The sequence below is a fragment of the Echiichthys vipera genome (assembly GCF_963691815.1).
Source record: "Echiichthys vipera genome assembly, chromosome: 10".
Classification (NCBI taxonomy): Eukaryota; Metazoa; Chordata; class Actinopteri; order Perciformes; family Trachinidae; genus Echiichthys; species Echiichthys vipera.
This window is the reverse complement of record NC_139835.1, coordinates 13085490-13099810: the sequence shown is the minus strand read 5'-3', so window position 1 is coordinate 13099810 and position 14321 is coordinate 13085490. Positions and strand designations below refer to the sequence as shown.

The following is a 14321-nucleotide window of genomic DNA, read 5'->3' as shown; positions in this document are numbered from 1 at the left end:
CCTCTGCGTTTAGCTCCGCAGTTCCTTGTTTGTTTTTGTTTTTTTGTTGCGTTTTAAGTTGTCCTTCCGTGATCCGGTACACTCGGGAGGAACTTCTACAGTATGGACAGTCTACCGGACACAATTTTCCAACATTTTTCACCGATTCTGGATACTTTTCGGAACTTCTAGTCGGAGGAGCAGCGGCTGTCTACGGGATGTTCAGGCGACGCAGACGGGGCAAACGGGCCGGCGCTCGTTAAGCTCCGACAGCGGGGATTCCGAACAGCGCTCCCGTCGATTCACCTGGCGAATGTCCGCTCCCTTAACAACAAGATAGACGAACTGCTGCTCCTCAACAGAAGGCATTCGGACTTCTGCAGATCTGCCGCCCTGTGTTTCACTGAAACTTGGCTCAGTGAACTCCAGACTCAGGATTACATCTACCGGACTTCCAGCTGTTACGAGCGGACCGGGTAACGGAGCTCTCGGGGAAGAGCAAAGGAGGCGGAATCTGCTTCTATATTAACGAAGGTTGGTGTACAGATGTCACAGTGTTGAAGAAATCATGCAGCCCCCACCTGGAGACATTTTTCATAAACTGTAGACCGTTTTATTCACCGCGGGAGTTCTCCTCGTTCATTCTGGTTGGTGTGTACATCCCACCTCAGGCCTGTGTTACTGAGGCCCTGCAACACCTGGCTGACCAGATAACGGACGAGGAGAGGAAGCATCCAGACTCCCTGCTCATTGTGCTGGGGGATTTTAACAGAGCAAACCTCAGCCGTGAACTACCAAGATACAGACAACAGGTTAAGTGTCCCACCAGGGACAAAAACACTCTGGACCATTGCTACACTGTTTTAAAGGACTCCTATCGCTCTGTTCCCCGTGCAGCTTTGGGGCTCTCTGATCACTGTATGGTCCATCTTGTTCCAAACTACAGGCAGAAACTCAAATCTGCCAAGCCTGTAGTGAGGACTGTGAAGAGATGGACCACAGAGTCAAAGCTGGAGTTACAGGCCTGCTTTGACTGCACTGATTGGAGTGTTTTTGAGGCTGCTGCTACAGATCTGGACGAACTGACTGACACTGTGCTACACCAGCTTTTGTGAGGACATGTGTGTGCCGACCAAAACCTTCTGCACATACAACAACAATAAACCCTGGTTCACTGCAAAACTCAGGACGCTTCGCCAGGCCAAGGAGGAGGCCTACAGAAGTGGGGACAGAGTCCTGTACAACACGGCCAGGAACACACTGACAAAGGAGATCAAGGTGGCAAAAAGGTGCTACACTGAGAAGCTGAAGAGCAGTTTCTCAGCTAACGACCCTGCGTCAGTGTGGAGAGGTCTACAGGACATAAGCAACTACAGGAGACCATCCCCCCACACTTTAGTGAACCGTCGACTGGCTGACGACCTGAACGTCTTCTACTGCAGGTTTGAGACGCCAACTTCCACACCCATCACCCACTCCACCATCACACAACCCTCATCACCCCTCCCTACCCCCCCCCCCCCCCCACCGTCACTCAGGATCTGTGAAGAGGATGTGTGTCAGCTCTTCAAGAAACTAAAGACCAAGAAAGCTCCAGGCCCAGACGGTGTGTCACCATCCTGTCTGAAGGTCTGTGCTGACCAGCTGACCCCCATCTTCACCCGGATCTTCAACAGATCCCTGGAGCTGTGTGAAGTCCCCTCCTGCTTCAAACGCTCCACAATAATCCCGGTCCCCGAGAAACCCGCAATCACAGGACTAAGTGACTACAGGCCTGTGGCCCTGACATCTGTGGTCATGAAGTCCTTTGAGAGACTGGTGTTGAGCCACTTGGAGGACATCACAGGACCCCTGCTGGACCCCCTGCAGTTTGCATATCGGGCAAACAGGTCAGCGGATGATGCAGTCAACATGGGACTGCACCACATCCTGCAACACCTTGACACCCCGGGGGCTTATGCAAGGATCCTGTTTGTAGACTTTAGCTCGGCTTTCAACACAATCATCCCGGACATCCTCCACTACAAACTCTCCCAGCTCACCGTCCCAGCCTCCACCTGTCAGTGGATTACTAACTTTTTGACTGACAGGAGACAGCAGGTGAGGCTGGGGCGGATCACATCCAGCACCCGGACCATCAGCACAGGCGCTCCCCAGGGGTGTGTGCTCTCTCCACTGCTCTTCTCCCTTTATACAAATGACTGCACCTTGAGTGACCCATCTGTCAAACTCCTGAAGTCCTGGTGCGGTCAGAACCATCTGGAGCTAAACACGCTCAAAACTGTGGAGATGACAGTGGACTTCAGGAGCCGCCCCCCCACACTGCCCCCCATCACCATCCTCAACATCACCGTGTCTGCTGTGGAAACCTTCAGGTTCCTGGGATCCATCCTCTCCCAGGACCTGAAGTGGAGCCACAACGTGGACTCCATAATCAAAAAGGCCCAGCAGAGGATGTACTTCCTGCGTCAGCTGAGGAAGTTCAACCTGCCCCAAGAACTGCTGATCCAGTTCTACACGGCAATAGTTCAGTCTGTTCTCTGCACCTCCATCATTGTTTGGTTTGGTAGGACACATCACACACACATGCCAAAGACAAATGCACCTTATGCACCTTATGTATATCATTGTAAATAATATAACAAAGATATTTATAACAGCCTGGTCACTTTACTTTACATATTTATTTTATCTTTCTATTTTAAATTTCTCATATTTACTTGTTAACCTATATTTAATATTACCTCTATTTTTTATCTTAAATTATTGTTCTGTGTTGTCCTGTTATTGTTCTGTTATTGTTATGTAAATGTTATTGTTATGTTTAGGTTTGTCCTGTTAAATGTTTGGAAACTGTGAGCAAAGCATAAGCCGGAGTCAAATTCTCTGTATGTCCAACATACTTAGCAATTAACCTGATTCTGATTCTGATTCTGATTCTGATTCTGACATTTCCGCAAAATGTCAAATGGATGACAAATGAAAATGTGAACATAAAGTTTACAAATGAATACAACCATATAAGCAGAATGATAAGACCTACTCTCCATGTGTCCATAATGACATTGTAGTGTAAAGGATAACAGATACAGAGGTGTCTGTCATAGGCCATGGCTGCTAAACTGCAAAACTCAACAGAACCACACGTGTAGATGTAACACATCTGCAGAAAACACCATGGCAGGCTCACTTCATGTGTATCTGAAAACATCTGTGAGAGCAGAAGAGGATAAATTGAAAGGATGCCTCCTATTTCATTCACAAATAAATTACATAATAATATATACATTGGCTCATGCATGCTTCTGTCGACAAATATGACCACAACAAGAACTGTGTTGACCAAACATATGGAGAGGTACCATAACAGCGTTATGGTGAAATACAGGTATTTTAACTGTCCGATGTCACCATAGGCAGCCAGCACAAAAGACACAATCTCAGTTGAGTTCTCCATTTCTCTCGTGTGATATGAGTGCCACACAACGAAACACAGAGGCTCGCAACAAAAAAAACCTCAGTAACAATGTTATTGATTATCTTTTTGAATAAAGCCTCAGCAAAATATTCTGCATATCCAACATTTAAATGATACAATAACCCTGGTCTGAAATAGGACAACACATTCAGGTGCTGCTCTGTCAGAATACATAAACAAAGAATCACAAAGTAACCTCATTGTGTTGAATTCAAGTTTCAGTAATGTCATTAAGTTTTTTTCCAAACAACTGAGCAAAAATTTCAAAAACATTGATCTCTGCATACCAGTGTACAACAGTATGTATCACCACACTAGTGAAAATAACAGAATGTGAGGATGTAGATATCATGACAGAAGACTAGAAAGAATACAGTATAATAACAAATATTCAAATTCACATTTTAAGATCACTAGTACCTCACATATATGAAAGCCTGCAGGTGGTTGCTGCTGCAACCCTCTAAACTGAACAAGACAAAAACTTCCACTGAACTTTATCGTCTTCTTGTTCAAAGAGCTGGGTTGGGCTGTGTTAGAGAGCCAATCAAATACAAGCCAAACAACTTTTTTTTCAAAACAGAAACTATGACATATTTGGATAGCAGTAGGAAATCACTTTTCTTAATTTGTTTTTTTCCAGTTAGCCAAGTATGCAGAAGTCAATCATTTTTGCAAATGCAGCTCTAAGAATAAAATAATATAATCAAGTCAAGTTGAATAAATTTTAGATATACAGCCCAATTTCAAAAATCACAAATTTGCCTCAAGCTTGATCACTCCAAAACTGAATTCTTTAATAATGTCCAGATCACTATAGCCATAAATAGTATACAAAAATCTGTATGGTGCTCTACTGCTCTAAGTCGTGACGTAACGCCCTTTCAAAATATGATTTCCGGGTCCTAGCCGGTCCAGGTTTTTTATTTTTTGCTGTAAATTTTTTTTAAATAACGTAACTGTCATTTGACCTCTTTCTTATGGATGAAAAAGGTGTCTAACGTTAGAGGTGATCGTAATTGTTCACATGTTCAGCCGTTTTGTCTGTTTTATTTCAATGGAGTGTTTGGACCCGTAAATTGTATTTTGAAAGAGTGTTATGTCAGACTTAACAGCTGGATAGCTTGCAGTTGTTTTTTTTGCTTCTTCTTATTATCAGGTACCAAGATGTTTGTGAGATTTGGTGAACTTTTCTTGCAACATTTTTGCAACTGTAACTGTAGGAATAGAATAATATAATCAAGTCAAGTTAAGTTTATTTTCACAGCTTCCACCATTTGGTTCTGCAAAGATGTGGCTATAGAAGTTGAACATTTGAACTTTTAATGGTGAAGTGCGACCAGAGAATACCCGCCAATCAGCAACAGATAGTAGAAACTCCTGTGACATGTTGACCAATGTTAACAAATAATATATTTCCACTTCAAACACAAACACCTCCTGGCCACAGGAACAATGTTATCATTGCGAAAAGCAGTACTTTGCTGTGATGGGGGCCTCCACCTGCATCGCAGCCATCTTCTCACCCAGTAGAGCCGGACGGATGGTGTTGAATGCACTGGAGAAGTCAAAGAACATGACTCTCACGGTGCCCGCAGACTTGTCCAGATGACTGTAGACTCTGTTCAGCAGGTAGGTGATGCAGTCCTCAACTCCCAGGCGGGGCTGGTTAGCGAACTGTAGTGATCAGTAAAGGGCCTGACCATAGGCCTTAGCTGCTCCAGGACGAGTCTCTCCATGGTCTTCATGATGTGGGACGTCAGGGCCACTGGTCTGTAGTCCTGAGGGCCACTGGGATGCAGCTTCTTTGGCACAGGCACAAGAAAGGACATCTTCCAGGGCACAGGGACCCTCTCGACAGAAATACGCCATCAGGTCCTGCAGCTTTTCCAGAGTGGACTCTCGTCAACTGTCTTCTTACCAGGTCAGGCGTTAAGGACACTGTAGAGCTGTCCGTTGGGGGAGGTCTGAGGTCGTCAGGTTGTGGAGGACATGATGTAGAGTAGAGGGGAGGGGTGGAAAAGTTAGGTGTGAAGTGAGGTGGTGAGGGGAAGGTAAGAGGTCTGTAAGGAGAAGTGGAGAGGTAAATTGGCAATTATTGAAGGGCAGCCTGCAGCAGAGTTATGTTGGGAATGGGCCATCTTATCAAACCTATTGAAAAATAGGTTCAGTTCATTGGCCTGGTCCACACGGTCCTCCAACCCTGTGATACCAGTCTTCTGAAACCCGGTGATAGTACTCATGCCACTCCATACATTCCAAAAGGGCACACCTTGATCCACAGAACTTTGAGATCCAGATTCTGTTGAATAAAATATTTTGGAGATGAGTGAATTTCTCTCAAAAGAAAAATAGACTTGATTAAACTTTAAGTTTCCATGATCATAATGTTTAAAGTTCTGTTGCTGAAATTGAAATCTGGGTTTGCATTAGAGATGAGTCTGAAACAAGTATCTGGTACGGATAAAGCACTTTTACAGAGTACGACTATGATACAAGTAATACGTGTCAATATCTGTGCCCGGATTGAATGAAAATCCTCGTTAGCTGACTGTGTCTGCCTGTCAACTTTTCCATTAACTTTAAGTTTAACACATAAAAAAGAACCAAAAATAATCAAATTCACACTGATCATAAAATTTAAAAGTTATGTTGAGTATGAAAACTCTTGTTCATTACATTCATGTGTAGTATTCATTGTTGCAAAACTTGTTCTGTAAATAGTTTGTTTGCCGTCATGATCAAAATCATTGATCTGTAGCTCAATGATGTCCTGTAAATAGTTTTCTAATCAGCAATAAATATAATTTCTGATCAACACATATCAATTGCGTGCTTAAAATAGTGTACTGATGAAAGCCCTGGCCATTTCAAGACGACTTGGCCCACTTCCGGGTTAGGCCCCGCCCACTCCGAGTACGGGTACGGATAATGGTAAACAAATACAGATACAGATAATGCTGTATTCGCTCACACCTACCCAAACGCAGACAGTCACTAGACACAGTGGTCAATGATGAGTAGTGGTAATAACAGCTGCGATACAGTGATTCATACTACTGATGATGTTTTTAAACTAATGATAGTATGTATGAGTAACAGTAATAGCAGCAGGAAGCGTCATGCAGGACCATGGCAGCAGGCACCACCAAGATCAGCAGAGACCTGAGACACGACAAAGCACAAACAACTCCAGCGAAGAAGTTGAATTGGTAACATGCATTGATGAGACATGAATGATACAGACAGAGAGGAGAGAAGCTCAGAGTATCAGGAAACGTATCATCCCAGGCAGACTAGGCCTATAAGAGCACAATTAAGCAGAACAAAATCAGCTTATGCCCCGTACATGCGGGCTCTAAAAGAAAATGAATACCAATAACAACATAGCTAAGGGCTCTTAAGCCCTAGCAATAAGCTTTATCAAAGAGGAAAATTTTAAGTTTACTTTTAAATATAGGGATGGTGTCTGCCTCCCAAACACCATTTGGGAGTTGGTTCCACAGGAGAGGAGCTTGGTAGCTGAAGTCTCTTCCTCCCATTCTACTTTTGGAGACTCTAGGAGAGACAAGTAGCCCTGCATTCTCAGAGCGCAGTGACCTAGTCGGGTAATACGGTACTATGAGCTATTTAAGATACGAAGGAGCCTGACCAATAAGAGCTTTGTAGGTAAGGAGAAGAATTTCAAATTCCATTCTAGATTTAACAGGTAGCCAGTGCAAAGAGGCTAATGCAGAAAAAATATTTTCTCTTCGATTTGTTTTAGTCAGTACACAAGCTGAAGCATTTTGGACCAACTGGAGACTCTTAACAAACTTATTGGAGCAGCCTGATAATAAGGAGTTGCTGTAGTCCAGCCTAGAAGTAATAAATGCATGGACTAGTTTTTCTGCATCTTTCTGAGACACAAGGTTCCTAATTTTCGCAATATTACGCAGGTGAAAATATGCATTCCTTGTCGTTAGTTTTATATGAGAATCGAAGGACATATCCTGATCAAAAATAACACCCATATTCATTACTGTGGGGCTGGACGACCAAAAAAACACCATGCAGAGTAACGCTATCTTTAGATATTGAGTTTGTTTAAGTTTAAGTTTAAGTTGCATGCTGTCTTTTACTGCCTCCAGTTCGCTTTTTAAAAATTTCAGGAATATTGATGACGATCCCCCACCAGCCTTTTAGCTCTGCCTCTACAATAGAGGGTGTGTTAGTCGGATTCAGGAGTTCCTCAAAGTGCTCCTTCCAACGCTCAATTACCTGATCCATTTAGGTCACTAGCACCCCGTCCTTACTGTAAACAGCTTGGATACTTCCTGTTTCCCACTCCTGAGTTGCCGAATGGTTTTCCAATTGCCCCTTGGTGCTGCCCGAAAGTCTTTTTCCATGACTTCTCCGAAGTTCTCCTAAACCCGCTGATTTGCCTCTTATATGGCAGAAGCTGATGCCCTTTGTGCCTTTCTGTACCTTGCAACTGCCTCAGATGCTTCAGTTGGATAGCTTCCCTGACCATGGGAGTTTTACCACAGTGTTCGAGGGTTACTGAGCCTGGTGACCTTGAGGCCACAGCTCACTGCTGCAGTTTCAGCAATGGAAGCCTTGAACATTGCACACTCAGATTCAATGCCCCCAACCTCCACATGGATGCCAGAAAACAAAAAAAAAAAAAGCTGATGGACCGCAGGACAGGCTGAAAGTCAAAATATGCTTAACCAGAAGTGCAACAACGCACAAAAACAATGTTTTTAGTAATCTGGCGCTGTAGGAGACGGCTGCCTATCCAGTAGCTCTCTAGTTTTTAGCTCATTATCCTATTTTAACCTCTTTCTTTCTACTTTTTTACTCTTCTTGGGAAAAGATTGTGTGTTTTTTATATATCCTATGGATATTTCTAACTTTAAAATGCTACCAAGGGCCAGTTTTCTCAATTACTTAAGAGAGGAACTGCTGGCTCAGTGCACAAAGGGACGAGCTGGGATACGACACCCCGTCCCGGCAGAGCTGAGGAAGAGAACCAGGGGCTGCAAGCCAGGGGCGAAGCTAAAGGTTGAGCGAGCGAGAATCGGAGGCGCTACAAGCCATCGATTCCCTCTGGAATCATGGGGAATGTTAACTCGCTGCCGAACAAGATCGATGAGGTGTCCGTGCTGAACAACCAGCAGCTCTACCGTGAGAGCAGCTTGTTCATCTTTACGGAGACATGGCTAAACCACCTTGTACCGGATGCTAACGTGGACCTGCCGGGATTCACTGCCGTGAGAGCTGACAGAGACACAAAACGAGCCGAAAAACAGGCTGTGACGGACCGATAGTCCAGAGCGGAAGATCACAGACCCGAAAGTGCAACAAGGTATGCCAAGGTGATTGTTAGGGTTAAGGATGAAAAACAGTATGGGAATTAAACCAAGCTTGCTTGGTTGAAAGTCCTGTGTTTTATGTGCCAGTCTTCCCCCCTGACCTGCCTCCGTATGCGGCGCCTTGCCTTCTTATACTATGTCACATGCTTTCACTGTGGGGAATACACCCACTTAATAAGTGGAATACACACGAATATCTGCGCATTACATTTTGTTGTTATATGTATGAAAAATGCGAACACCCTGCCCCACACTCGCCTGGCCCCTCACACCCTGGGCAATTCCAGAGAAGAATACAGTCCAACCCGTATTCAGGAGTACGGTTCCAGAATTGAGACTATGCGTGGAGGCAAACCCCACCAGATCTAACTGGTAGCGCTCCATCCCTCCTTCCCAGGAAAAGAGGTGACAGTCCACGTCCCCAGAGCCAGCTTCTGCTGACCAGGTCTGGTTCCTCAAGGCAGCAGTTCCGCGCACCCGACCCCAGCGATGATCATCCCAGGAGTTACCTATAAATGAGGGGTCGATTATTACTTTTCTATAGATTTGAAACTACACTCTGCAGACAAACCTGTTATTTCTTTACAGAGCAGAGATACCCCACCTTGCTCTGAACAGACTCTTGCAACATGAAGACATATGTTTATTTTCTATTAAACAGAATTTTTTTACACGCTTGTCTTTTTTTAGACGTATTTAGACATGTAAGAGGATAAAATGTGACTAAATGGGATAACAATAGTCATAAAGGCAAAAAACAAGTCTGTTATATCGTGAAGTATTGAAGTTGAACATGTAAGTTTAATTACTAAATGGAGGTCACAAAACACTTTGTTAATGACATTTCCACAAAATGTCAAATCGATGACGAATGCAAATGTGAAAATAAAGTTCACAAATGAATACAACCATATAAGCAGAATGATGAGAACTACTGGGCCCTCATTTATCAATCTTGTGTGAAAACAGGCGCAGATCTGAGCGCAGAATTGGTCATACGACAGGACACACATGTGATTTATGAAACATTCGTATCTGACCAATCTCAGCGTACGAATGAGAGGGCCTTGATAAATGCTGCGGCTGAATTCGATCTTCATTAACATGTTACGCCCTTAAATATTCCTGGTTCGTAGGCCTCGCCCACTGAGGTCAAACATAGAAAGAAGAAACACTGGTACAAAAAGAAACTTTTCCGACACAGAGATCGGCATCCTGACATCCGAGATTGAGCAAAATAGAGCCGAGTTGTTTTGAAATATAAAAGAATCGCTCGGATTGAGTTTTTAGCGTCCCTAGCTATCTTTGGTCATTCACTACCATGGATTAGCTAGCCTAGAAGCTAATGTTACAACATGGGATTGTGCCTGTTTTAGTTTAGCGTCCCCTCAGTGGAATAATATGAAGTCTGTGGATGTTTGAATGGACGTCAGAGTTATAGCAACATGAGTAACAATGGTTAGTTAAGTTGCTTCTCTAACCGTGCATTCATACCAAATGCGATGGAGGCGATGAAAACGTCAAGTTGCCATTCAAAATCAATGAAAATGACATGATGACATGCGATGTCGCTTTGGGCGACGCGATCCGAGCAATAGGAGCAATGCGATGAAGCGTCCATCGCGTCCATCACCTCATGGCGTGTGTCGCTTGAAGTTGAAAAAATTGAACTTTTCAAGCGGCATCCCGTGAAGCTGTGCTGGGATAGCCAATAATTGTGAAACATCCAGGGGCTCACCGGGCTCACCAAAGCCGCTATTGTTGCAGTCCTAGGGGGAAACCAGACTGTTCCTATGGATATAATTTAATGGATATAACTATGAACTTTGGGTGGCTGCGATGTGCCTTTAGGCATCTGTTCTGCCAGAAATCCAGAAGAACACCTGTACAGCCACTGAGATTAAATCACTGAGGGCCTGATCTCACTACAACACAACAGAGCTCATTTCTGTTCTTTTATAAGCACTAAGACCCCTGGTTAGCTCTAGCATTACTTCCATTTAGCACAACAGCAGAGTAGGCTGAGCCAGGGGTTAGCTTCAGTTAGCTAGCCGCCTTGGCTGCTACCTACGATAGACGCAATGAAGCGAAGATAAAAAATGTGACAAATATGAGCGAGCGACGCAATACTCGCATTCCGGGCGACTTACACACTTTTGGTGTGAATGCACGGTAACTCCATCATAATATTACAGCATGGATAGCCAAAGTGCTAACTGTAACAGCATGGGCACACTAAGAGCCAGCATCTAGCGCTTACCTTTGCAAGGCTGTCGCTACGTCTCGGATACTCCAGTCAAGAGAACTACGGAGAAGCGAATGACGGCTCACTTGACAACAGTGTCTCAGATGAGCCTATTTAATCTATCGTGATCATTATTTTTACAGTTTAGGGGTGATGGTTATTTTCTGCTCTGTTGAATGATGCAATAAAAGTTAGTTACTTTTACATAGAAAATCAAGCCCATCCTTACACGAGCCCATGCATGTCTCGGACTATTAACAGTAATTACTAACAGTAATTATGAGCACAAGCCTGATTTCAACCCGACAATTTTTTAAATAAACAGGCTGTTATATCTTCTGTTCTCAATTTTTTTTTTTGAGTTGTTGGCACCATAACCTAACAGCAACAAGTATGGTAGTACCAAAGAGGTTATAATACTAAGAAGCGACACTCTCGTGTTTTTGTGCAACTGCCACCAGAGGGCACTGACAGCCGTTTTGGACTGAACACTCCCCTTAAGTGCATCAGTTACCATACTGTGACATTATGTTAACAATGAAGAATATCAAGCAAGTTAACTTGCAATTAACTGCTCAAATGATCCCACTACGAATCCAGAGCTAGCTAGTCCCTACAGGTTGGCTTATTATCATCATCTAGAAAGTATTTGGTCACTTCACTTTGAGTATTTTGTCACCATGGTAAAAGCACAGCAAGCGGTGGCAGAGTGCGGACTGTGGCTAGCTGCGAGGCGATCTCTATAAAGAGCTACAGTGGCTGCTTCGAGCTGCGGCCGTTTGATTCTGCTACGACCACAAAAGTTGGGGATAGTTTAACTATGAACAGCAAAGATGGGGCCATAAAAGTTTGACATAGTTCAAGTTTTAGTTGTAAAGTGCGGCCAGAGAATACCCGCCCATCAGTAAGTCTAGTCTTACTGTGAGTCTAGTGAATCCTACGTCAAGTTGACCTATGTTTACAAAGAATCTATTTCGTCTGGAAACACACAAACACGTCTCCTGGCCACAGAAATAATGTAATTATTGCAGCGGGCAGCACTATGCCGCTGCTTAGTGTGTTTTTGGCGTTTAGATAAAAAGCAGCGAAAATATTCTAAATATATCATACACTAAAACTGATTTTTTTGTTTTTTTTGTTGAGGTGGGCCTATTGACTAAAGTATGTTTTGCTGCAGCTACTGCCCCCGTCCACATGCAGCAGGATTGGCCCCAGAAAATCAAGCCCATCCCTACACGAGCCCATGCATGTCTCGGACCATTAACAGTAATTATGACTATGGCTGTTATATCTTCCGTTCTCAAATAAAATTTTGAGTTGTTTGAACGACAGAATGAAATTATTCAGAATGGAATTGATCACAAAAGGATCTGAATGAAGAAACGTGAACCGCACCTAATGCACTGGACAAAGCCGACACCTATTTTGTCACTGCCCATGACTTGTTTGAAATACTTCCATACCTCAGACTTTCCACCAGAATTGCTAAAAGTTCATTCTCCTGGTTTTATTTTATCCTTTATATCTCCAAGCTCCATGTTGCACTTTAGCTGCACAGCAGGCCCGCTGTGAGAGGGGTGAGTGGAGGAGACATTGTGCGCTGCAACATGTGGCGTCTTACTTTTTTTAACTTTGTGCAACTTTTACACGTGTTAATTAGGTATACTCTGCTAAATATATAGGCATATAATATTAATGTTTATGGCATAGCTTTATCTTCAGATTAGGCCAATAAAGCAATTATTTAAAAAAAATAAAATAAACACAAGCACTACATCAAAGGCCCTGCCCGAGGATAGTGGTGGGAAATATAGGCCGGGTCGGGCTCGGGCAGAGAATCTAAACTCTTATCTACAGTATATCAGTACTCCTGTCTGCTTCTCCAAACTGACAGCATGCTAAACATCATCTAGGTGATACACTGACTATGGATAAGTATCTCATACAGACACATTTCAAAAAGCTGAACTATCCCTTTAAATCCGCCCAATAAGTTGCTGGAAATCTGTCTGAATAGTGAAGGGGCCAGACATACCTGCTAGAGCAAATGAAACATGACCTCGGCAGATTTGTCTGGTTTCCAGGCTTGACAGATTGTACCAGTGTCCATGTTCAGCAGGAGTGTGATCCTAAACTCAGGGAAAACATCTTTTTTCGTTTTTCTTTTGTGCTCTGTGCATATTCTGATAGCCCAATTTGTCCAGATAGCTTTGATTATTTGACTATCAAAATAGATGTTAGTTGTACCATATCTTGACTTCGGACATGACCAGTGAATCTTCTGCAGATATGAAAGCTGACTAGATATTTTCTGAATATGAGATAGTTTTATTGCATATTCATCAACAGTATCTGGAGATGACGTTAACTCCAGATTCCATCAGTATAAAGCATTTCCATTCTGGGGTTAGATATTCTCTAAACATGAAATCATGATTGGAGAGTATCCACTATGTATATCATAATACTTGGATCATATCTTGGAATTTTCAGGCAATAATATCTCTGGATTCTTTGGGTATTTGCGCAGTTGGCCAAACAGTGGCCTGATACACTGAGGACATCAGCAACCACATTACCTAAGGGACAACCTGATGTGTTCAGTCCATTCACATGAGATTACCATGTTATTGATAAGAATAAAGAGCTGCTGATGTAACTCCCATTTGTTGTGATTGGGGATACAGACATACAGAGTAAACACGATGATTAAGCCTGAGGGTCATTAGTCCACTACATCTCTGTATCCCCAGGACAACAATTTCTTGTTGATGTCATGCACTGGGACCAGCAGTCTCCATGCAAAACAAACATGCAACTGTGTGCAAACTCCCTATACACTGAGAGAAGGCTGTTAGATACTGGATGACCAAGGCCCAGAAAAACACAATGCACAATTTGTTTTTTTGCTCTGTCACATCAGAAATATACTAAAATAGCAAATAGTCATATTTCTGACCAAAATCAGTTCAATCTCCGCAATCATCAGATTCAGTGGAGGCAAAAATAAATAGGAGTAAATTTCAGCTTTGGTGAACTATGACATAAATTTGTGTCACTGACCGACTGCAAAACTTTGTGACAGTGCTGACCTTTGAGGGAAGTGAGAGAACCGAGTCTACAAAGGAGGAAGCCATGATTATCAGTGTAGAGCCCTTCTAATATTATGTAACCCTACTGTGCTGGAGTATCAACTGGTCCACACAACAAAGCAAGGACAGGCAAGGGGCGTCTTTAAAAGAGCTGTACTCAACATTCAGAG

The 14321-nt window shown here is 43.3% G+C and overlaps 1 protein-coding gene across 1 annotated transcript; it reads right to left on the bottom strand.

Annotated features, from left to right (window-relative positions):
* Positions 1 to 201: 201 nt before the first annotated feature.
* Positions 202 to 3436, bottom strand: LOC310952407 (olfactory receptor 11H7-like; the record flags this gene model as incomplete). Its single annotated transcript, XM_083921019.1, has 3 exons — positions 202 to 499; positions 646 to 770; positions 2930 to 3436. The coding sequence occupies 3 exons, from the start codon at positions 3434 to 3436 to the stop codon at positions 202 to 204; spliced, it is 930 nt and encodes a 309-aa protein (XP_083777145.1).
* Between the last annotated feature and the right edge of the window lie 10885 nt (positions 3437 to 14321).